We start from the raw sequence: 25,741 nt of genomic DNA, 5'->3' as shown, positions 1-25,741 counted from the left end.
CTGTCAGCCTGTAGCCTGGCCTAGAGTCATGCCCTGTCAGCCTGTAGCCTGGCCTAGAGCCATGCCCTGTCAGCCTGTAGCCTGGCCTAGAGTCATGCCCTGTCAGCCTGTAGCCTGGCCTAGAGCCATGCCCTGTCAGCCTGTAGCCTGGCCTAGAGCCATGCCCTGTCAGCCTGTAGCCATGCCCTGTCAGTCTGTAGCCTGGCCCTGTCAGCCTGTAGCCTGGCCTAGAGCCATGCCCTGTCAGCCTGTAGCCTGGCCCTGTCAGCCTAGAGCCATGCCCTGTCAGCCTGCAGCTCCCTCCATAGACACACAGAAACATCATGTTGGTGAACACAGTTGAAAGGATTAACAGAGAAAACTTGAGATTCAGTCGAGGATTTCTTCTCACAGGGTCAACCAACTACTCAGTCACACCACTATGTTACACACAACTACTCAATCCATTTATGTTCACACCATGAATTAACTCTTCATTAAATATCAATTTATTAATGTTTCCTTTCTCTCTCTTACAAAGAATACAATCTGGTCTACAAAATTCAGAGCGTGGAAAGTGTTGGTCAAAATACAGGAGAGAGTGTCCCCCGACCCAAAAGCATCCCTCCCCTCGTCACTCCTTGTAATCGGTATCCATGTGAACCCCCCCCCCCCCCCAACCTGTTCCTGTACCCTGTCTGACAACACTGCCAGTGTTACCCCAGGCCGGTACATGTTGTTATCTCACAGAAACAACCTGAATAATCAACAGGAGCTAAACTACAGTGGAACTGAGACAGACAGATGTGGACAGACCCCCCCCCCCCTCCCAAAACAACACATTTGAGAAAGTTCTACGTTGTTCTCGTTGTTAGCGTCGTCAGCGGATGATGTGTGCCGGCCGGCCTTCCACCCACCAGACAGACTCCTCCAGCCCCAGGACCCAGCCTGCTCTGAGTCCCCCAATGAGGGTGGTGTTGGACCAGGTTGGGCTCTGGCCTCCAGACTGGCCCTCTCAGAGCTGGCCCCAGAAGCAGGGGGGCAGTGAGGGGGTGGGGCAGTTCAAGGAGAGATGGGGCTATATCAGGGCCAGCTGATTCTGACTCGCTGAGCCCACTGGCAGGGCACCGGAGGGGTGGAGGATGGAGGTGGCGCCCCCCTCAGGCCACATAGTGGTACTGGTTGGGACTCTCCTTGTCTCTCTCCATGTAGTCTCTGTCAATCAGCGACTCAATCCGCTTCTTCAGGTCTCCAGGCTGAGGAGAGAACACACAGAGGAATGAACACACAGAGGAGAGAGAACACACAGAGGAATGGCACTGAAGGGCATATGCAGCTTAGAGCTGAGGGTGTACAGTGCAGTTTACTTGATGTGAATGACTGTTTGATGTGACTATATTTCAGGGTAGGAAAAAAGAACGAGAGAGAGAGAGAGAGAGAGAGAGAGAGAGAGAGAGAGAGAGAGAGAGAGAGAGAGAGAGAGAGAGAGAGAGAGAGAGAGAGAGAGAGAGAGAGAGAGAGAGAGAGAGAGAGAGAGAGAGAGAGAGAGAGAGAGAGAGAGAGAGAGAGAGAGAGAGAGAGAGAGAGAGAGAGAGAGAGAGAGAGAGAGAGAGAGAGAGCGAGAGAGAGAGAGAGAGAAAATGAAAGAGTACCTTGACGGGGAACTTGAGCTGGTTGTATAGTTCCGACACCAACAGGTTGTGGCCCAGGGTTTTCCTCATCTTCATGATGCGGACAACGGCCGCGTCGATCTGGTACTGTCTGTCCTGAAACACACGCTCTGTGGTGCTCACCTGCTCCTCTACCTGGACACACACACACAGAAACATCAACACACGCTCTGTGGTGGTCACCTGCTCCTCTACCTGGACACACACACACAGACACATCAACACACGCTCTGTCTGTGGTGCTCACCTGCTCCTCTACCTGGACACACACACACAGAAACATCAACACACGCTCTGTGGTGGTCACCTGCTCCTCTACCTGGACACACACACACAGAAACATCAACACACGCTCTGTGGTGGTCACCTGCTCCTCTACCTGGACACACACACAGAAACATCAACACACGCTCTGTGGTGGTCACCTGCTCCTCTACCTGGACACACACACAGAAACATCAACACACGCTCTGTGGTGGTCACCTGCTCCTCTACCTGGACACACACACAGAAACATCAACACACGCTCTGTCTGTGGTGGTCACCTGCTCCTCTACCTGGACACACACACAGAAACATCAACACACGCTCTGTGGTGGTCACCTGCTCCTCTACCTGGACACACACACAGAAACATCAACACACGCTCTGTGGTGGTCACCTGCTCCTCTACCTGGACACACACACACAGACACATCAACACACGCTCTGTCTGTGGTGCTCACCTGCTCCTCTACCTGGACACACACACACAGAAACATCAACACACGCTCTGTGGTGGTCACCTGCTCCTCTACCTGGACACACACACAGAAACATCAACACACGCTCTGTGGTGGTCACCTGCTCCTCTACCTGGACACACACACAGAAACATCAACACACGCTCTGTGGTGGTCACCTGCTCCTCTACCTGGACACACACACACAGAAACATCAACACACGCTCTGTCTGTGGTGGTCACCTGCTCCTCTACCTGGACACACACACAGAAACATCAACACACGCTCTGTGGTGGTCACCTGCTCCTCTACCTGGACACACACACAGAAACATCAACACACGCTCTGTGGTGGTCACCTGCTCCTCTACCTGGACACACACACAGAAACATCAACACACGCTCTGTGGTGGTCACCTGCTCCTCTACCTGGACACACACACAGAAACATCAACACACGCTCTGTCTGTGGTGGTCACCTGCTCCTCTACCTGGACACACACACACAAACATCAACACACGCTCTGTGGTGGTCACCTGCTCCTCTACCTGGACACACACACACAGAAACATCAACACACGCTCTGTGGTGGTCACCTGCTCTTCAACCTGGACACACAACCAACACAACTGTAATTCACCATTTATTTTCTGTGAACGTTTCACTTCCTGAATAAAATGACTCCAACTGGAGAGTTGACTGTGTGAATGCATGATGGCCACACTTCCTCCAATGATGGGCAAGGGAGGAACTCAAAACTTAGGCAATAAGATATACATGACGGGAACCTGGAGTGTCAACCCTCAGTGGAAAGCACCATTATATGGATGAATTAGTCTGATATAACAGACACAAGGATTAGAGTCAGCACCCCTTTCTGTTCAACAGGCAGGCACAGACTTGACAATGTACCGTTTCCTTCACAGAGAGAGGCGTTAAGCCTACCGTTTCCTTCACAGAGACAGAGGTGTTAACCCTACCGTTTCCTTCAGAGACAGATGTTAACCCTACCGTTTCCTTCAGAGACAGATGTTAACCCTACCGTTTCCTTCACAGAGACAGATGTTAACCCTACCGTTTCCTTCACAGAGACGTTAACCCTACCGTTTCCTTCACAGAGAGAGAGAGAGGTGTTAACCCTATCATTTCCTTCACAGAGACAGAGAGGTGTTAAGCCTACCATTTCCTTCACAGAGACAGAGGTGTTAACCCTACCGTTTCCTTCAGAGACAGATGTTAACCCTACCGTTTCCTTCAGAGACAGATGTTAACCCTACCGTTTCCTTCAGAGACAGATGTTAACCCTACCGTTTCCTTCACAGAGACAGATGTTAACCCTACCGTTTCCTTCACAGAGACGTTAACCCTACCGTTTCCTTCACAGAGAGAGAGAGAGAGGTGTTAACCCTATCATTTCCTTCACAGAGACAGAGAGGTGTTAAGCCTACCATTTCCTTCACAGAGACAGAGGTGTTAACCCTACCGTTTCCTTCAGAGACAGATGTTAACCCTACCGTTTCCTTCAGAGACAGATGTTAACCCTACCGTTTCCTTCAGAGACAGATGTTAACCCTACCGTTTCCTTCACAGAGACAGGTGTTAACCCTACCGTTTCCTTCACAGAGACGTTAACCCTACCGTTTCCTTCACAGAGAGAGAGAGAGGTGTTAACCCTATCATTTCCTTCACAGAGACAGAGAGGTGTTAACCCTACCGTTTCCTTCACAGAGAGGCGTTAACCCTATCATTTCCTTCACAGAGACAGAGAGGCGTTAACCCTACCGTTTCCTTCACAGAGACAGAGAGGTGTTAACCCTACCGTTTCCTTCACAGAGACAGAGAGGTGTTAACCCTACCGTTTCCTTCACAGAGACAGAGAGGTGTTAACCCTACCGTTTCCTTCACAGAGACAGAGAGGTGTTAACCCTACCGTTTCCTTCACAGAGACAGAGGTGTTAACCCTACCGTTTCCTTCACAGAGACAGAGAGGTGTTAACCCTACCGTTTCCTTCACAGAGACAGAGAGGTGTTAACCCTACCGTTTCCTTCACAGAGACAGAGAGGTGTTAACCCTACCGTTTCCTTCACAGAGACAGAGAGGTGTTAACCCTACCGTTTCCTTCACAGAGACAGAGAGAGGTGTTAACCCTACCATTTCCTTCACAGAGACAGAGAGGTGTTAACCCTACCGTTTCCTTCACAGAGACAGGTGTTAAGCCTACCGTTTCCTTCAGAGACGTTAACCCTACCGTTTCCTTCACAGAGACGTAGAGGTGTTAACCCTACCGTTTCCTTCACAGAGTCAGAGAGAGGTGTTAACCCTACCGTTTCCTTCACAGAGACAGAGAGGTGTTAACCCTACCGTTTCCTTCACAGAGTCAGAGAGAGGTGTTAACCCTACCGTTTCCTTCACAGAGACAGAGAGGTGTTAACCCTACCGTTTCCTTCACAGAGACATAGAGATGTTAACCCTACCGTTTCCTTCATCTGAATCTGGTTGATCTTGATGCGGAACAGTTTGTGTCTGAAGTCGTTGTTGAAGTTGAAGCGGTCTCCGTCTTCTATGTCCTTCCCCCGGGGACTCTTATTGAGGACGCGCGCCTTCCCACAGGCCAGAGACTGCAGGGTACGCCTCAACTCACCCTCCTCTGGGGACGGAACGGGGACACAGATCACAGTTACACTACTTCCATATACATCACGTTTAATTGGAGAAATGACATGCATTTCATGAATGAGCCAAAATGTTATTTACCCCAAATACGCAATGAGATTAATGTAGAAGAGAAATAGAGGTGATTAGAAGGGCACTCAACATGTACGGACGGCACTGACACGAAATACCGATGACAGGTTAAAAGAAATGGATAAGACTGCAGGAGCTGTACTGTTAGAATTCAGTGCATCCTTTGATATCATTGACCCTAACCTGTTGTTGAGAAAGACCTGTGATATGGCAATCTAATAGAACCTTCTCTAATGCCAAACATGTAAAGTGTGGTGTACCGCAGGGCCGCTCTCGAAGTCCTGTACTTTTTTTTATTTTTCGATACTAAACAAAAAAATAAAACGCAACAAGTGTTGGTTCCATGTTTCATGAGCAGAAATAAGAGCCCAGAAATGTTTCATAACCACAAAAGAGCGTATTGCTCGAGGTGACATGGGGAGAGGCGAGGTGCCGTTGCTTAATTTGTTGGGTTGCTGTCCACTTGCTCTCCATAAGACAGAAGAGTTCCATGCAGTCATGGCTCTGTATAATACTGTACTTGTCATTTGTTCTGGACCTGGGGACTCTGAAAAGACCCCCGGTGGCACGTCTGGTGTAAGTTGACGAAGCAAACCATTTGGAATTTCCAACACAACGTGTTTTTATAAAAACAAGAAGTAATGCAGTCAGTGTTTCCTCAACTCTCAGCCAAGAGAGACCCGGGATGCATATTATTATTAGCCCTCTGGTTACAATGAAGAGCAAGACTACATGTTAATGTTTAAATGTTGGTACATTGTAAAATCAGTCTAATGTCTTTTTCATTGTGTCGGAGCCCAGTAACACGAACTGCCACCATTGGCATTGGCTGACGGGGATCAGAATCAATCTAAACTAGAGATAAATAAGGAGAGGAGTTAGATTCATCTAAGGAAAGGACCAGACCTTTTTGTACCTATGAAGACACACAGACAGACAGAGGGAGAAGCTGTACCTATGAAGACAGACAGACAGAGGGAGAAGCTGTACCTATGAAGACAGACAGACAGAGGGAGAAGCTGTACCTATGAAGACACACAGACAGATGGAGAAGCTGTATCTATAAAGACAGACAGACAGGACAAGCTGTACCTATGAAGACAGTCAGAGGGGAGAAGCTGTACCTATGAAGACAGACAGAGGGGAGAAGCTGTACCTATGAAGACAGACAGAGGGGAGAAGCTGTACCTATGAAGACAGACAGACAGAGGGAGAAGCTGTACCTATGAAGACAGACAGACAGAGGGAGAAGCTGTACCTATGAAGACAGACAGGACAAGCTGTACCTATGAAGACAGACAGAGGGGAGAAGCTGTACCTATGAAGACAGTCAGAGGGGAGAAGCTGTACCTATGAAGACAGACAGAGGGGAGAAGCTGTACCTATGAAGACAGACAGAGGGGAGACGCTGTACCTATGAAGACAGACAGAGGGGAGAAGCTGTACCTATGAAGACAGACAGGACAAGCTGTACCTATAAAGACAGACAGAGGGAGAAGCTGTACCTATGCCAGTGGCTGATTTGATCTCCTCCACGCTGAACTCCTCCCCCTCGTTGAACATCAATAGCACCAACGTCTGGAACAGAGACACCTGCAGCTCCTTCTTACCCTGTAGACGGACACAGTTAGAGACACGTCTGGAACAGAGACACAGTTAGAGACACGTCTGGAACAGAGACACAGTTAGAGACACGCCTGGAACAGAGACACGTCTGGAACAGAGACACAGTTAGAGACACGTCTGGAACAGAGACACAGAGACACGCCTGGAACAGAGACACAGTTAGAGACACGCCTGGAACAGAGACACAGTTAGAGACACGCCTGGAACAGAGACACAGTTAGAGACACGCCTGGAACAGAGACACGTCTGGAACAGAGACACGTCTGGAACAGAGACACAGAGACACGCCTGGAACAGAGACACAGTTAGAGACACGTCTGGAACAGAGACACAGTTAGAGACACGTCTGGAACAGAGACACAGTTAGAGACACGTCTGGAACAGAGACACAGTTAGAGACACGCCTGGAACAGAGACACGTCTGGAACAGAGACACAGTTAGAGACACGTCTGGAACAGAGACACAGAGACACGCCTGGAACAGAGACACAGTTAGAGACACGCCTGGAACAGAGACACAGTTAGAGACACGCCTGGAACAGAGACACAGTTAGAGACACGCGTGGAACAGAGACACAGTTAGAGACACGCGTGGAACAGAGACACGTCTGGAACAGATACACGTCTGGAACAGAGACACAGAGACACGTCTGGAACAGAGACACAGAGACACGCCTGGAACAGAGACACAGTTAGAGACACGTCTGGAACAGAGACACAGAGACACGCGTGGAACAGAGACACAGTTAGAGACACGCCTGGAACAGAGACACAGTTAGAGACACGCCTGGAACAGAGACACAGTTAGAGACACGCCTGGAACAGAGACACAGTTAGAGACACGCCTGGAACAGAGACACAGTTAGAGACACGCCTGGAACAGAGACACAGTTAGAGACACGCCTGGAACAGAGACACAGTTAGAGACACGCCTGGAACAGAGACACAGTTAGAGACACGCCTGGAACAGAGACACAGTTAGAGACACGCCTGGAACAGAGACACAGTTAGAGACACGCCTGGAACAGAGACACAGTTAGAGACACGCCTGGAACAGAGACACAGTTAGAGACACGCCTGGAACAGAGACACAGTTAGAGACACGCCTGGAACAGAGACACAGTTAGAGACACGCCTGGAACAGAGACACAGTTAGAGACACGCCTGGAACAGAGACACAGTTAGAGACACGCCTGGAACAGAGACACAGTTAGAGACACGCCTGGAACAGAGACACAGTTAGAGACACGCCTGGAACAGAGACACAGTTAGAGACACGCCTGGAACAGAGACACAGTTAGAGACACGCCTGGAACAGAGACACAGTTAGAGACACGCCTGGAACAGAGACACAGTTAGAGACACGCCTGGAACAGAGACACAGTTAGAGACACGCCAGGAACAGAGACACAGTTAGAGACACGTCTGGAACAGAGACACGTCTGGAACAGAGACACAGTTAGAGACACATCTGGAACAGAGATACAGTTAGAGACACGTCTGGAACAGAGACACAGAGACACGTCTGGAACAGAGACAGTTAGAGACACGTCTGGAACAGAGACACAGAGACACGTCTGGAACAGAGACACGTCTGGAACAGACACCTGCAGCTCCTTGGTAAAAGACGCATTAGAAATTTGACATTTCAAAGAATGCCGCCCATCTTCTAGGACAGTGTTGCTCTGGTCCTCACCTACCATTTCTATTGTATCCCAGCATATTAAACTTTGTGGGTATTTGAGGACCAGAGAAGCACTGTTCTCGGGAAACCTTTCAGTCTCACCTCTTTAAACTCAGTCTTCAGAACAGCGTGGCCCAGGGTGGGCTGCCACTGGAGCTTCCTGCCACTGTGTTTCCCCAGATAGAACAGCTTGAATACCTCCTGGAGCTTCACCATCTGGGAGGGGGGAAAGAGCGAGGGAGGGAACGAGGGTGAAGAGCGAGGGGGAAGAGCGAGGAGCGAGGGGGAAGAGCGAGGAGGGAGGAGGAAGAGCGAGGAGGGAGGAGGAAGAGCGAGGAGGGAGGAGGAAGAGCGAGGATGAGGGGGGGGGGCGAGAGAAACTTTATATAGGCTTCATAAAACCTAGCATACACACCACCCAACCACACACAGACAGACATACCTCAGGGGGCAGGTGCACCTCCATAGGAGTGTAGGAGGGCCAGTAGCCCATGGTGAGGATGTTGACCGTCAGCTCCAGCTGGCTGGGCTCACTCTGGTTCTGGGTGTACTGGGGGAGACAGACAACCTGATTCAATACATTCATGTACTGGTGGACACAACCTTGTTGAATACTGGAATAAAATACATTTATGTCCTGTTGTGTGAGACAATCAAATCCTTAATTTCTTGGAAAATGGTGTAAATTGAGAATTCCTTAATTCAAGAAATCATTTGAATCCATCTGGGAACAAATGTCAACACATCATTGGACTGCCCCAATTGGTAGAGTTGTTACACATGATTCTCTGTGGTAAATCGATATATTACAGTAGTAATATCACTCAGTGTTTGTGTCCTTTTATCTTCCCATATTGGTATGAACCCGTTTCAACGATTGAGTGTCATCTTTTGTCATTGCATTTCCTTACATCCGATAGAGCGTTGTTTGTGACTGCACAGATCTCTCTCTTATCTCGCAATAAGCTAATGGGATAGCTCCAAAGCAGTTTGGCTACAATAAGCTAATGGGATAGCTCCAAAGCAGTTTGGCTACAATAAGCTAATGGGATAGCTCCAAAGCAGTTTGGCTACAATAAGCTAATGGGATAGCTCCAAAGCAGTTTGGCTACAATAAGCTAATGGGATAGCTCCAAAGCAGTTTGGCTACAATAAGCTAATGGGATAGCTCCAAAGCAGTTTGGCTACAATAAGCTAATGGGATAGCTCCAAAGCAGTTTGGCTACAATATGCTAATGGGATAGCTCCAAAGCAGTTTAGCTACAATATGCTAATGGGATAGCTCCAAAGCAGTTTAGCTACAATAAGCTAATGGGATAGCTCCAAAGCAGTTTAGCTACAATAAGCTAATGGGATAGCTCCAAAGCAGCTTAGCTACAATAAGCTAATGTGATAGCTCCAAAGCAGTTTAGCTACAATAAGCTAATGTGATAGCTCCAAAGCAGTTTGGCTACAATAAGCTAATGGGATAGCTCCAAAGTAGTTTGGCTACAATAAGCTAATGTGATAGCTCCAAAGCAGTTTGGCTACAATAAGCTAATGGGATAGCTCCAAAGCAGTTTAGCTACAATAAGCTAATGTGATAGCTCCAAAGCAGTTTAGCTACAATAAGCTAATGTGATAGCTCCAAAGCAGTTTGGCTACAATAAGCTAATGGGATAGCTCCAAAGCAGTTTAGCTACAATAAGCTAATGTGATAGCTCCAAAGCAGTTTAGCTACAATAAGCTAATGGGATAGCTCCAAAGCAGTTTGGCTACAATAAGCTAATGGGATAGCTCCAAAGCAGTTTGGCTACAATAAGCTAATGGGATAGCTCCAAAGCAGTTTGGCTACAATAAGCTAATGGGATAGCTCCAAAGCAGTTTAGCTACAATATGCTAATGGGATAGCTCCAAAGCAGTTTAGCTACAATAAGCTAATGGGATAGCTCCAAAGCAGTTTAGCTACAATAAGCTAATGTGATAGCTCCAAAGCAGTTTAGCTACAATAAGCTAATGTGATAGCTCCAAAGCAGTTTGGCTACAATAAGCTAATGGGATAGCTCCAAAGTAGTTTGGCTACAATAAGCTAATGTGATAGCTCCAAAGCAGTTTGGCTACAATAAGCTAATGGGATAGCTCCAAAGCAGTTTAGCTACAATAAGCTAATGTGATAGCTCCAAAGCAGTTTAGCTACAATAAGCTAATGTGATAGCTCCAAAGCAGTTTGGCTACAATAAGCTAATGGGATAGCTCCAAAGCAGTTTAGCTACAATAAGCTAATGTGATAGCTCCAAAGCAGTTTAGCTACAATAAGCTAATGGGATAGCTCCAAAGCAGTTTGGCTACAATAAGCTAATGGGATAGCTCCAAAGTAGTTTGGCTACAATAAGCTAATGTGATAGCTCCAAAGCAGTTTGGCTACAATAAGCTAATGGGATAGCTCCAAAGCAGTTTAGCTACAATAAGCTAATGGGATAGCTCCAAAGCAGTTTAGCTACAATAAGCTAATGGGATAGCTCCAAAGCAGTTTAGCTACAATAAGCTAATGGGATAGCTCCAAAGCAGTTTAGCTACAATAAGCTAATGGGATAGCTCCAAAGCAGTTTAGCTACAATAAGCTAATGTGATAGCTCCAAAGCAGTTTGGCTACAATAAGCTAATGGGATAGCTCCAAAGCAGTTTAGCTACAATAAGCTAATGGGATAGCTCCAAAGCAGTTTAGCTACAATAAGCTAATGGGATAGCTCCAAAGCAGTTTAGCTACAATAAGCTAATGGGATAGCTCCAAAGCAGTTTAGCTACAATAAGCTAATGGGATAGCTCCAAAGCAGTTTGGCTACAATAAGCTGTCTAACATGAGAAAATATTACCATGGCGACATCTGCTGAATCCCATTTCTGCCACAAAACTGTCCGAATCAATCTAAACTAACAAAATGCCGATTGACGTTGATGTCGATTAAGGCAGGCAGGCAGCCCCCCCTTGATGTTGCTTCAATATATCCACATCATTTTCCTCCCTCGTGATGCCATCTATTTTGTGAAGTGCACCAGTCCCTCCTGCAGCAAAGCACCCCCACAACATGATGCTGCCACCCCCGTGCTTTACAGTTTGGACGGAGTTCTTCGGCTTGCAAGCCTCCCCATTTTTCCTCCAAACATAACGATGGCCATTATGGCCAAACAGTTCTATTTTTGATTCATCAGACCAGAGGACATTTTTCCAAAAAAGTACGATCTTTGTCCCCATGTGCAGTTGCAAACCGTAGTCTTGCTTTTTTATGGTGGTTTTGGAGCAGTGGCTCCTTCCTTGCTGAGCGGCCTTTCAGGTTATGTCAATATAGGACTTGTTTTACTGTGGATATAGATACTTTTGTACCTGTTTCCTCCAGCATCTTCACAAGGTCCTTTGCTGCTGTTGTGGGATTGATTTGCACTTTTCGCACCAAAGTACGTTAATCTCTAGGGGACAGAACGCGTCTCTTTCCTGAGCGGTGTGGCGGCTGCGTGGTCCCATGGTGTTAATACTTGCGTACTATTGTTTGTACAGATGAACGTGGTACCTTCAAGGTGTTTGGAAATTGCTCCCAAGGATGAACCAGACTTGTGGAGGTCTACAATAATTTTTTCTGAGGTCTTGGCTGATTTCTTTTGAAGGTAGGCCTTGAAATACATCCACAGGTAAACCTCCAATTGACTCAAATGATGTCAATTAGCCTATCAGAAGCTTCTAAATCCATGACATAATTTTCTGGTATTATACAAGCTGTTTAAAGGCACAGTCAGCTTAGCGTTGGTAAACTTCTGACCCACTGGAATTGTGATACAGTGAATTAAAAAGTGAAATAATCTGTCTGTAAACAATTGTTAGAAAAATAACTTGTGTGATGCACAAAGTAGATGTCCTAACCAACTTGCCAAAGCTATAGTTGGTTAACAAGAAATTAGTAGAGTGGTTGAAAAACCAGTTTTAATGACTCCAACCTCCGTGTTTCCGACTTCAACTGTCGCCATGCCAGTAAGCTAGCTAGCAACAACAGCTGAAAGTCACGGCACTAGCGACCAACGTCCTGACACACAACTTGTCCAGGAGACGGCGACCCGTTTCCTTTCCTTCTGTTCTGTTTTTTGAAAAATAACGGACACTAAATATTCAAATACGAGTTCCACGTCCCTACAAGACAGATTGGTTGAGAGACGAGCGTCACGGAGGAGTGACGACAACATGGCCTCAAGTCAGATGATTCACTGGTGGTAAATGTATACTACAGTGAGTACTATAGTGACATCGAGGAGTCTGTTTACCTGCTTGTACTGGATCATAACGTCTTTGGAGAGCTCCATGTCCTTAAACATCCCCTCCAGCTTACTGGTGAAGGCCGCTCCACACTCTGCAGGGACAGGAAGCAGGAAGTCACAAACCATCACACCCACTTTCTGTTAACAAGTTTTTATAGAGTATTATAAGCTGGGTGGTTCGAGCGCTGAATGCTGATTGGCTGACAGCCGGGGTATATCAGATCATATTCCATGGAGATGATAAAACATTTATTTTAACGGCTCTAATTACGTTGGTACCCAGTTTATAATATCAATAAGGCACCTGGGGGTATGTGGTATATGGCCACTATACCACGGCGAAGAGCTGTGTCCAGGCACTCCGTGTTGCGTCGTGCTTAAGAACAGCCCTTAGCCTTGGTGTATTGGCCATATTCCACACCTCCTACGGGCCTTACTGCTTAAACACATTGCATGACCTGGTAACTGTGGTGGTGTTTCTACAGTCACACAGCAGAGGTAGTGATAAACCACCGATGGGCCAACTTCACTGCTGAGGCAACAATCAGCATCTGGACATTTGACATTATCCTAAAATAAACACACTCGCCAAATGCGGGTAGATTTCGACATTGGTGGGTAGAGAAGACTATTTCAACAGCCATGTTGGTGGGTAGAGAGATCTATATCACCAGCCATGTTACCACCGTTGCCACGGTAACCGGGCACCCTTAAAGGGGCAGCTTAACATGTCTCATCTGTGATGTTTTTTTGTTTTTTTTTAAAGTTAGTTAAAAATGATTAGCCCTATACCACATCACTTGTTACTAGTAATACATTTGTTTCTGAAACATTAAAAAACATGTTCATTCATTTAGTTTTTTTAAATAAAACAATATTTTGTCTGGTAATAAAACTGGAGTGGCTGCTAGACCAAAAAGCTAGTTTTAAGTCCCTACCCTCAGACAAAGCCCGCCACAACACAGATACCATAACATGTGATGGTGACAAAGGTTGTGATTTTGGAGATCACTGCATTGTATCTCCTGTCATCGTACCGTGTTTGAGTTGGGACAGCTTACCGTGTTTGAGTTGGGACAGCTTACCGTGTTTGAGTTGGGACAGCTTACCGTGTTTGAGTTTGGACAGCTTACCGTGTTTGAGTTTGGACAGCTTACCGTGTTTGAGTTTGGACAGCTTACCGTGTTTGAGTTTGGACAGCTTACCGTGTTTGAGTTTGGACAGCTTACCGTGTTTGAGTTTGGACAGCTTACCGTGTTTGAGTTTGGACAGCTTACCGTGTTTGAGTTTGGACAGCTTACCGTGTGAGTTGGGACAGCGTACCGTGTTTGAGTTTGGACAGCGTACCGTGTTTGAGTTTGGACAGCTTACCGTGTTTGAGTTTGGACAGCTTACCGTGTTTGAGTTTGGACAGCTTACCGTGTTTGAGTTTGGACAGCATGGACTTCTCAGCGTCCACGGAGGCACTCTTCCCCACCAGCAGGCGTTTGGCCAGGTCCTTCTTATAAAAGGCCTCGAACACATCCTTCCCGTGGATGAAGCGGAAGATGATCATGATCTTGTCTAGAATTCTCTCCATTTCCTCCTCGGTAGCTTCCTTGTTGCCCGCCCTCAATTTACAGTCCACGTACTTCGCTGTGCAGAGATGGGACACCGCCAGTTAGATAAAACATGCAGGAAACACTCATATTAGTTATATTAGTTAGTTACAGTTATATTAGTTAGTTATAGTTATATTAGTTAGGAAACACTCATAACTGGCGTGGAACCTCTGACTGGTATTTTAAGCAATGGCGCATCGTTTTAAGATTCCAGGTGCCTTTAAACATCTCCTGCCCTGACTCTTTGCACACACACAGCGGTCTTGTCCTCACCGATGAGTTCAGCAGGTTTGTTGGGTCTGTTGTTGATGAAAGCTTCAAAGGCCTCCTTCATAGCGTTGATGAAGCTCTCGTTTCTGTTGAAACAGCCCTGGGCCACGTTGTCCATCTTATCCTTAAAGTCCAACAGGTCTTGAACCATGTCCTTATCTTTCTCTGGGGTGCCCACAATCTCACCACCAAAACTCTGTTAGGAGACATCTCAGTGAGACTGGAATCAATAGAAGTGTTTCTGAGTGAGAGTAGAAGAAAAGAGAGAGCCAGAGCGACAGAGAGAGAGAGAGCCAGAGCGACAGAGAGAGAGAGAGCCAGAGCGACAGAGAGAGAGAGAGCCAGAGCGACAGAGAGAGAGAGAGCCAGAGCGACAGAGAGAGAGAGAGCCAGAGCGACAGAGAGAGAGAGAGCCAGAGCGACAGAGAGAGAGAGAGCCAGAGCGACAGAGAGAGAGAGAGCCAGAGCGACAGAGAGAGAGCCAGAGCGACAGAGAGAGAGCCAGAGCGACAGAGAGAGAGCCAGAGCGACAGAGAGAGAGCCAGAGCGACAGAGAGAGAGCCAGAGCGACAGAGAGAGAGCCAGAGCGACAGAGAGAGAGCCAGAGCGACAGAGAGAGAGCCAGAGCGACAGCCAGAGCGACAGAGAGAGAGCCAGAGCGACAGAGAGAGAGCCAGAGCGACAGAGAGAGAGCCAGAGCGACAGAGAGAGAGCCAGAGCGACAGAGAGAGAGCCAGAGCGAGGCGAAGAGAGCGAGAGCGAAGAGAGCGAGAGCGAGAGAGCCAGAGAGAAGAGAGCCAGAGAGAAGAGAGCCAGAGAGAAGAGAGCCAGAGAGAAGAGAGCCAGAGAGAAGAGAGCCAGAGAGAAGAGAGCCAGAGCGAGAGAGAGCCAGAGCGAGAGAGAGCCAGAGCGAGAGAGAGCCAGAGCGAGAGAGAGCCAGAGCGAGAGAGAGCCAGAGCGAGAGAGAGCCAGAGCGAGAGAGAGCCAGAGCGAGAGAGAGCCAGAGAGAAGAGAGCCAGAGAGAAGAGAGCCAGAGAGAAGAGAGCCAGAGAGAAGAGAGCCAGAGAAGAGAGCCAGAGAGAAGAGAGCCAGAGAGAAGAGCCAGAGAGAAGAGAGCCAGAGCGAGAGAGAGCCAGAGCGAGAGAGAGCCAGAGCGAGAGAGAGCCAGAGCGAGAGAGAGCCAGAGCGAGAGAGAGCCAGAGAGAAGAGAGCCAGCGAGAAGACAGCGTACCTTGATGTAGTCTCTCCAGTGCTGCAGCAGAGTGGGGAGTCCTCCCTTCACCTTACTGAAGAGCTGGTAGAGCAGAGCCAGCTCCATCACCCGGTTACCGTCTAACAGAATACTGAGACCTGGAGGAGAGGGTCAATATCACCCGGTTACCGTCTAACAGAATGCTGAGACCTGGAGGAGGGGGTCAATATCACCCGGTTACCGTCTAACAGAATACTGAGACCTGGAGGAGGGGGTCAATATCACCCGGTTACCGTCTAACAGAATGCTGAGACCTGGAGGAGGGGGTCAATATCACCCGGTTACCGTCTAACAGAATGCTGAGACCTGGAGGAGGGGGTCAATATCACCCGGTTACAGTCTAACAGAATGCTGAGAGCTGGAGGAGGGGGTCAATATCACCCGGTTACCGTCTAACAGAATGCTGAGACCTGGAGGAGGGGGTCAATATCACCCGGTTACAGTCTAACAGAATGCTGAGACCTGGAGGAGGGGGTCAATATCACCCGGTTACAGTCTAACAGAATGCTGAGACCTGGAGGAGGGGGTCAATATCACCCGGTTACCGTCTAACAGAATGCTGAGACCTGGAGGAGGGGGTCAATATCACCCGGTTACCGTCTAACAGAATGCTGAGACCTGGAGGAGGGGGTCAATATCACCCGGTTACCGTCTAACAGAATGCTGAGAGCTGGAGGAGGGGGTCAATATCACCCGGTTACAGTCTAACAGAATGCTGAGAGCTGGAGGAGGGAGTCAATATCACCCGGTTACCGTCTAACAGAATGCTGAGAGCTGGAGGAGGGGGTCAATATCACCCGGTTACAGTCTAACAGAATGCTGAGACCTGGAGGAGGGGGTCAATATCACCCGGTTACCGTCTAACAGAATGCTGAGACCTGGAGGAGGGGGTCAATATCACCCGGTTACCGTCTAACAGAATGCTGAGACCTGGAGGAGGGGGTCAATATCACCCGGTTACCGTCTAACAGAATGCTGAGAGCTGGAGGAGGGGGTCAATATCACCCGGTTACCGTCTAACAGAATGCTGAGACCTGGAGGAGGGGGTCAATATCACCCGGTTACCGTCTAACAGAATGCTGAGAGCTGGAGGAGGGGGTCAATATCACCCGGTTACCGTCTAACAGAATGCTGAGACCTGGAGGAGGGGGTCAATATCACCCGGTTACCGTCTAACAGAATGCTGAGACCTGGAGGAGGGGGTCAATATCACCCGGTTACCGTCTAACAGAATGCTGAGAGCTGGAGGAGGGGGTCAATATCACCCGGTTACCGTCTAACAGAATGCTGAGACCTGGAGGAGGGGTCAATATCACCCGGTTACCGTCTAACAGAATGCTGAGACCTAGAGGAGGGGGTCAATATCACCCGGTTACCGTCTAACAGAATGCTGAGAGCTGGAGGAGGGGGTCAATATCACCCGGTTACAGTCTAACAGAATGCTGAGAGCTGGAGGAGGGGGTCAATATCACCCGGTTACCGTCTAACAGAATGCTGAGACCTGGAGGAGGGGGTCAATATCACCCGGTTACCGTCTAACAGAATGCTGAGAGCTGGAGGAGGGGGTCAATATCACCTGGTTACCGTCTAACAGAATGCTGAGACCTGGAGGAGGGGGTCAATATCACCCGGTTACAGTCTAACAATACCGAGACCTGGAGGAGGGGGTCAATATCACCCGGTTACCGTCTAACAGAATGCTGAGACCTGGAGGAGGGGGTCAATATCACCCGGTTACCGTCTAACAGAATGCTGAGACCTGGAGGAGGGGGTCAATATCACCCGGTTACCGTCTAACAGAATGCTGAGAGCTGGAGGAGGGGGTCAATATCACCCGGTTACAGTCTAACAGAATGCTGAGAGCTGGAGGAGGGGGTCAATATCACCCGGTTACCGTCTAAAAGAATGCTGAGACCTGGAGGAGGGGGTCAATATCACCCGGTTACAGTCTAAAAGAATGCTGAGAGCTGGAGGAGGGTCAGTATCACCCGATTACCGTCTAACAATACCGAGAGCTGGGGGGGGGGTCAGTATCACATACTGCTGATAGATACCTTTCTGTAAGATGGCCGTCATGTGTTCTCCAAGCAGCTGCTTCTCTACATTAGAGATAAGTGGCTTCCTGTTGAATACAAACAGAGAGAGAGAGAGATGATCAACACAGATGGAGGAGGGGGTGGAAGAGAAAGTAAAGTGGTTCAAATCTGTGAGATGATCTCGTGTACTCTGATTGGAGCACAGGCCTGTCAGTCTAAAGGGGTGTGGAGGAAGAGGCGGGTCTTACTGAGTGCTCTGGTCGAGGTAGCTGATGACACGATCGTTCTCTTCTTCCAACCGACGAGCCACATGATGCAGATACTCAGGCACCTGGACACACACACACACGTCACTTATGACCGTCACTAGGGGAAAGCCAGGCATGCTAGCTATATATGGGCGTGGTCATAATATGGAATTAAAGCATTTGGTTGACGGCTGTCACTCACGTCTCGTTCCTGCATCAGCCTCTGTCCCTCTGCAGCATACAGTCTGTTAGTCTCCATCAAAAAACGCTCCTCAAAGGACTCTTTATACACCTGAGGAGAGAGACAATAGATGACACCAGATCAGAGAATCTACAGAGACAATAGATGATACCAGATCAGAGAATCTACAGAGACCTGAGGAGAGAGACAATAGATGATACCAGATCAGATAATCTACAGAGACCTGAGGAGAGAGACAATAGATGATACCAGATCAGATAATCTACAGAGACCTGAGGAGAGAGACAATAGATGATACCAGATCAGAGAATCTACAGAGACCTGAGGAGAGAGACAATAGATGATACCAGATCAGATAATCTACAGAGACCTGAGGAGAGAGACAATAGATGATACCAGATCAGATAATCTACAGAGACCTGAGGAGAGAGACAATAGATGATACCAGATCAGAGAATCTACAGAGACCTGAGGAGAGAGACAATAGATGACACCAGATCAGAGAATCTACAGAGACCTGAGGAGAGAGACAATAGATGATACCAGATCAGAGAATCTACAGAGACCTGAGGAGAGAGACAATAGATGATACCAGATCAGAGAATCTACAGAGACCTGAGGAGAGAGACAATAGATGATACCAGATCAGAGAATCTACAGAGACCTGAGGAGAGAGACAATAGATGATACCAGATCAGAGAATCTACAGAGACCTGAGGAGAGAGACAATAGATGATACCAGATCAGAGAATCTACAGAGACCTGAGGAGAGAGACAATAGATGATACCAGATCAGAGAATCTACAGAGACCTGAGGAGAGAGACAATAGATGACACCAGATCAGAGAATCTACATACCATCTGCCTATGGAACAATAGTTCTACACTGCTAAGAAAATGCACTCGTATGACTAGCAAATGACTGCCTTGACTTGATTGGTTCATTGGCCAAATGGTAAAGACTTATGAAGCATTGACCAATCACCTGCAGGTCTGAGAGCATGCCCAGTAGGCTGCGGAGAAGGCTGCGGTCCACTGTCTCTCCGTTGCGTTCGCGTTCGATCTGTTCCAGGATCCCGTCGACCGTGCGCACCTGGACAGCCCCGTCGCTCACGATGTGGCTCCGGAAGAGTTCCAGCCCGGTATCCCTGCGGAACACACACACACGGTCACGGTGGACGGTGAACAGTAACGGCCTGCGTCCCAAATGACACCCTACTTCCTACACAGTGAACTCTTTTAGCCCAACGAGGACCTAGTCAAAGGTAGTGCACTAAGTAGTGAACAGGGTTCCATTTCTGACACGGACACTGTCAGAGGACAGAAAGAAACGGTTCACCATCTCAGAACAGGAAAAGACGTTTGCCACTGAGAATGGATGAATGTTGGTGTTCTTCCTAATAGCTGCTGGACGGGGCCCTTACCAGATGGAGGGGAGCAGGGAGTTCTGGAGCACATAGGTACGATCCAGGAACAGAAAGATGCTCCGGATCATGATCTGCGGTAACCCAGGTTACACATGACACACGTACGTTAGACTCATTACACAACATTCCTCTTAGACGGAATAAATGTGTCGTGATAAAGGCTGTCTGACTGACCGTCTGTCTGCAGTGGTCCTGCCAACATCGGTTCATCCTCTTCAGGAAAGACAGGCTGTCCAGGGACTCTGTGAGGCGCTACGGTTAAGGACCGGGCCTCAATTCAATCAAAACACAACAGTCAAACACTCTCTCTTTGGACGGGGCCTCGGCTCGCACCAGGTTGTGGTTAAAAAAACATGACAACCTTCTGATGACTACAAACTGTGTAGTTTATAGAGATCCCCTTTACAGGGATGTTGATTGTTTTATTTCTCATCAGTCCAAGCAGTGTGTCGCTGTGTGCAGCTAGCTGGCTGAAGATGTCCAAGGTGCCCCCTGGGCGGCAGGTAGCCTAACGGTTAGGAGAGTGGGGCCAGTAAACGAAAGGTCGCTGGTTCGAAACCCCAAGCCGACTAGGAGAAAAACATGTCTATGTGCCATTAAGTAAAGCACCGTAAACATAAATGCTCCTGTAAGTATCTCTGGAGGAGACGTGTCTGCTAAATAAACAACATGTCAAACGTAATGGCACAGAGACACTACCGCACAGCTGGCACAGAGACACTACCACACAGCTGGCACAGAGACACTACCACACAGCTGGCACAGAGACACTACCACACAGCTGGCACAGAGACACTACCGCACAGCTGGCACAGAGACACTACCACACAGCTGGCACAGAGACACTACCGCACAGCTGGCACAGAGACACTACCACACAGCTGGCACAGAGACACTACCGCACAGCTGGCACAGAGACACTACCGCACAGCTGGCACAGAGACACTACCGCACAGCTGGCACAGAGACACTACCGCACAGCTGGCACAGAGACACTACCGCACAGCTGGCACAGAGACACTACCGCACAGCTGGCACAGAGACACTACCGCACAGCTGGCACAGAGACACTACCACACAGCTGGTACATAGACACAGCTGATACAGAGACACTACTACACAGCTGATACAGAGACACTACTACACAGCTGGTAGAGACACAGCTGGTACAGAGACACAGCTGGTACAGAGACACTACCACACAGCTGGTTCAGAGACACCACCACACAGCTGGTTCAGAGACACCACCACACAGCTGGTACAGAGACACCACCACACAGCTGGTACAGAGACACTACCACACAGCTGGTACAGAGACACCACCACACAGCTGGTACAGAGACACCACCACACAGCGTGTGGTAGTGTGAGATATTTAAGCAATAAGGACTGAGGAGGTGTGGTATATGGCCAATATACCACAGCTAAGGGCTGTTCTTAAGCACAACGCAGAGTGCCTGGACACAGCTCTTAGCCGTGGTATAGTGGCCATATACCCCAAACCCCCGAGGTGCCTTATTGCTATTATACACTGGTTACCAACATAATTAGCCGGTCTGATATACCACGGCTGTCAGCCAATCAGCATTCATGGCTGGAACCAGCCAGTATTTATAACACAGTAGGCTAGTCTGACTAGTAGCTGACGGCTTCACTGGTCATCGAAGCAAAGTCAAAACATTGAAAAACAACGTAGCTTGTGAACAAAACAATGTAAATAGCTAAGAAACACAAGGTGCAGCAACACAAATCAACCATTAAAAAACATAACAATAATGTTATAAAAACGAGCTTATCTCCTCAGAGGAGCCACTGTCACGCAGCATCATAAATGACAGATGTTCTCATCAAATCGACAGGAAAACCTTTCAAACAGGCTTTAATAAACATACACACATTACGCACTGGCAAACATATAGGAGCACACTTTCACACGCAAAGACACAGGCACACACAATGTAAAGGATATTCCCTGAACTGATGTATCTGGGCCTGGACATGGTCCTCACAGACCTGACGGAGCTGCTTGTACAGTGTGGGGGAGACTTTATAGGAACACAGGTTCTCCACCGCCTGAAACAGAGGAGACAGAGGTCAACATACTAAGTATTCCTCAATTCTGTAAGTCATCCCTCCCTGGAAAAGTTACAAGACAGGATTAGCCAAGTCAACAGGCCGGTGACTGGTCAGAGTGATAGGGTTAGCCATGTCAACAGGCTGGTGACTGGTCAGAGTGATATGGTTAGCCATGTCAACAGGCCGGTGTCTGGTCAGAGTGATAGGGTTAGCCATGTCAACAGGCTGGTGACTGGTCAGAGTGATATGGTTAGCCATGTCAACAGGCTGGTGACTGGTCAGAGTGATAGGGTTAGCCATGTCAACAGGCTGGTGACTGGTCAGAGTGATATGGTTAGCCATGTCAACAGGCCGGTGACTGGTCAGAGTGATATGGTTAGCCATGTCAACAGGCCGGTGACTGGTCAGAGTGATAGGGTTAGCCATGTCAACAGGCCGGTGACTGGTCAGAGTGATAGGGTTAGCCATGTCAACAGGCCAGTGACTGGTCAGAGTGATAGGGTTAGCCATGTCAACAGGCCGGTGACTGGTCAGCACAGTGGTTGGGTTAGCCATGTCAACAGGCCGTTGACTGGTCAGCACAGTGGTTGGGTTAGCCATGTCAACAGGCCGGTGACTGGTCAGAGTGATAGGGTTAGCCATGTCAACAGGCCGGTGACTGGTCAGCACAGTGGTTGGGTTAGCCATGTCAACAGGCCGGTGACTGGTCAGCACAGTGGTTGGGTTAGCCATGTCAACAGGCCGGTGACTGGTCAGCACAGTGGTTGGGTTAGCCATGTCAACAGGCCGGTGACTGGTCAGCACAGTGGTTGGGTTAGCCATGTCAACAGGCCGGTGACTGGTCAGAGTGATAGGGTTAGCTATGTCAACAGGCTGGTGACTGGTCAGAGTGATAGGGTTAGCCAAGTCAACAGGCTGGTGACTGGTCAGAGTGATAGGGTTAGCCAAGTCAACAGGCCGGTGACTGGTCAGAGTGATAGGGTTAGCCATGTCAACAGGCCAGTGACTGGTCAGAGTGATAGGGTTAGCCAAGTCAACAGGCCAGTGACTGGTCAGAGTGATAGGGTTAGCCATGTCAACAGGCCAGTGACTGGTCAGAGTGATAGGGTTAGCCAAGTCAACAGGCCAGTGACTGGTCAGCACAGTGGTTGGGTATACTGACTGCTGATGTGAGCTACAGAACCTGCTGGCTGGCATAGAGCAGCTCTCCTCTCCAATAATTTGAGACTAGAGAGGCATAGTGTCTTAGGACCAATCTCTGCTGCCCGTTGGAATTGGGTAACGTCCCAAATGGCACCCTATACCCTAAATAGTACACCACATAGGGAATAGGGTGTCCGTTGGCACCACCAACCCAGACTGGCTTGGGCAACCAGCAGGTCACATGACAAGACAGCTGGAGGAATTGTACACAGATACAGACAGTAAAGGGCAACCAGCAGGTCACATGACAAGACAGCTGGAGTAATGGTACACAGATACAGACAGTAAAGGGCAAACAGCAGGTCACATGACAAGACAGCTGGAGTAATGGTACACAGATACAGACAGTAAAGGGCAAACAGCAGGTCACATGACAAGACAGCTGGAGTAATGGGATACAGACAGTAAAGGGCCAACAGCAGGTCACATGACAAGACAGCTGGAGTAATGGTGTCATACAGATGAAGACAATAAAAGGGCCCATATCGGTACATATTATTCACATGGAAACACTGGGACTTGGATATAGACATGTCATCGAGGCCCGTTGTACACATGAACTAGGCCCATGTTTTAGAAAGGTCAATAAGGGCTGGAGCTCTCCACAAACTATGTGTTTCATGTCCTGAAAGTGCAACTGTGTGTATGATGTTTGATGCTTTAGGCCTGACCTGGTAGAGTTCCTCTAGGTTGTACTTGATGGAGGTGCTGTTCTGGATGGCTCCTACCGCATCCCTCAACTTCAGCCAGGTGTCCTCAGTGTAGTTGTCCGCTAGCTTTGGCCTGTCTGGGAACACACAACAGAGTCACGCCCACACCAAGGCACAGCAAAACGGTTAGACAGACCCAGCCTCTAGCTGGGTACCTCATTTAAATGAGGAGAAATTTAAAGTTAATTTGTAAACAGTTGACTATTGTTTGCATGTTCAACCATTTGTAAACATCTGGCACGGACAGAGTCAACAAATGTCAAAATTGTAATAGAACGCAAAAAACTATTTATTCTGCCAGAATGTCATTAGCTTGGTAAAGTTAGCTAGATGACAACCAGAGTTGAGCAATATTTCCAGGGTCAGGTTGTAACGGAATATTCTATTGTTTTCATGCCATGGCTATCAATTGCTTCAAATATGTCACAAGCTAACTTGGTCTAAAAACTTCCTAGGCTACCCAGCTGGCCATCATGGACAACTTTCAAATATGAACTTTAGTTACGCTGCCAATTATGGAGAGTTACACGTTACATAAGTAGAGTTAACTAGTTAGCCAATTACTAACAGATAGTTGATAATCAGGAAAAACGGCTAAATAACGTGTAGCAAGCTAGCTAACGTTAACTAGCTATTCAGCACGCGTTACCTTTGAAATTTTTTATGACTAATTTCTTGGAGGCGCCAGTTTTGTTGGAGGCCAGGCCAGAAATCTTTGTCACTCCGTTGTTGTTGTGCTCCGTCAGAGCAGAGAAGTTGGCTTTCTTGTCCTGCCGTATGTCTTCTGCCATTATTAGATTAATGCAGAGGGCCGTTGTGAAGAGTTGTTAGCTAACGTTAGCGGCACTTCTACTCGTCCTCTCAAACGAGCCTAAAGTTGGATTATACAACTCTGACCCTGTTTCTTAATTCATTTACGACGCACCACTTAGTCCGATCCCTCAATTGAACAAAAGTAGATACCTAGACCAAAGCCATAAAACTCAGGGTAACTTTTGGATGAACCGAACAACTGAAAAATAGATTTCGTTGAAGTAAGCTAACGCGTTAGCTAGCCTAGTTTAGTTAGCGAAACAAATAATTTAGTATATCCACTGCGTCCCTCCCTGGCCCGTATTAAAATTAGGCAAATATTAAATGTTATATATTTCAGACTTCCATGTGTGAAACAAATTAAAAGCTATATTCAATCTCAAATTATCCATCATTATGCTACCGCTGGAGATGTAGCGCTAGCCACATAGCAAACATAACAAAATGGCTTCCTACACCCCTTGACCAGTGCATCTTGGGAGATTCACATTCTACCCGTGTGATGTTTGAAACGTCAACATTATTTTGACTTTTTTAGTTTTTTACAAGAGTTCATCTTTAAAGGGTCCCAATTACATTTCCTATTCAATTACATTTCCTATTCAATTACTTCAGTGAAATTCATCGACTTTTGTCGATTTTGCATGATGTAAAAGGATGTTTAGGTACAAGCAATAACAAATAAAACTCTTATTCAAATGTAGACTCATCATGAAATATGATGGAATATGATCATGGAATAAATTGGTGTATAAATTGGTATAATATAAATTGGTGCAGGATTTGTGCATCGTAATTTTATCAGTTTACCCTGTTCTAAAAATTACCAAGATTAAAATGTATGATAGAGTACAGTATTCTAAATTTAGTTTCTAATTTCATACATGTTTAAACGGTTTCATTTTCTTGGACAGATGAGAAAGGTGTAATTGCCCCGCAATTCGGGGCATTCCTGCATGTGGGCATTCCTGCATCTTTAGGAACCCCTCTCTATACTTCTATTGGTCAATTTGTCATCGCATAGACAATCAGAGGAAATCTAGAATATCAAACGTGTCATGCAAACATGAAGATGGTGTGCTTGAGGGGGGGTGTTCATGCAGGAAACAATGGGATGCTTGTGTGTGGGGGGGGGTGGCGTTCATGCAGCTATTAATGGGATGCTCGATGGGAGAAGTTCATGCAGTAACCAATG

The 25,741-nt window shown here is 47.8% G+C and overlaps 1 protein-coding gene across 3 annotated transcripts; it reads right to left on the bottom strand.

Annotated features, from left to right (window-relative positions):
- Positions 1 to 465: 465 nt before the first annotated feature.
- On the bottom strand, positions 466 to 25,010 carry LOC135537925 (cullin-4A-like). Of its 3 annotated transcripts, XM_064963934.1 has the most exons (19): positions 24,383 to 25,008; positions 23,695 to 23,810; positions 21,714 to 21,817; positions 19,919 to 19,988; positions 19,742 to 19,815; positions 19,303 to 19,465; positions 18,318 to 18,407; positions 18,116 to 18,198; positions 17,886 to 17,953; positions 15,811 to 15,929; positions 14,583 to 14,775; positions 14,128 to 14,343; positions 12,715 to 12,800; positions 8,871 to 8,978; positions 8,531 to 8,644; positions 6,624 to 6,729; positions 4,848 to 5,020; positions 1,632 to 1,784; positions 466 to 1,235 (listed from the first exon to the last, which is right to left on the bottom strand). In XM_064963934.1, the coding sequence occupies exons 1-19, from the start codon at positions 24,522 to 24,524 to the stop codon at positions 1,140 to 1,142; spliced, it is 2,274 nt and encodes a 757-aa protein (XP_064820006.1). In that variant the 5' UTR covers positions 24,525 to 25,008; the 3' UTR covers positions 466 to 1,139. The 3 variants fall into 3 exon arrangements, with proteins under 3 accessions (XP_064820006.1, XP_064820007.1, XP_064820008.1); XM_064963935.1 differs by lacking the exons at positions 466 to 1,235; positions 1,632 to 1,784 and adding an exon at positions 2,246 to 2,386 and having other exon boundaries at positions 24,383 to 25,010; XM_064963936.1 differs by lacking the exons at positions 466 to 1,235; positions 1,632 to 1,784 and adding an exon at positions 2,742 to 2,920 and having other exon boundaries at positions 24,383 to 25,010.
- Between the last annotated feature and the right edge of the window lie 731 nt (positions 25,011 to 25,741).

The sequence above is a fragment of the Oncorhynchus masou genome, unplaced genomic scaffold (genome assembly GCF_036934945.1).
Source record: "Oncorhynchus masou masou isolate Uvic2021 unplaced genomic scaffold, UVic_Omas_1.1 unplaced_scaffold_873, whole genome shotgun sequence".
NCBI lineage: Eukaryota > Metazoa > Chordata > Actinopteri > Salmoniformes > Salmonidae > Oncorhynchus > Oncorhynchus masou.
Note: the sequence above shows the minus strand (reverse complement) of the source record. Positions and strands in the feature narration are given on the sequence as shown.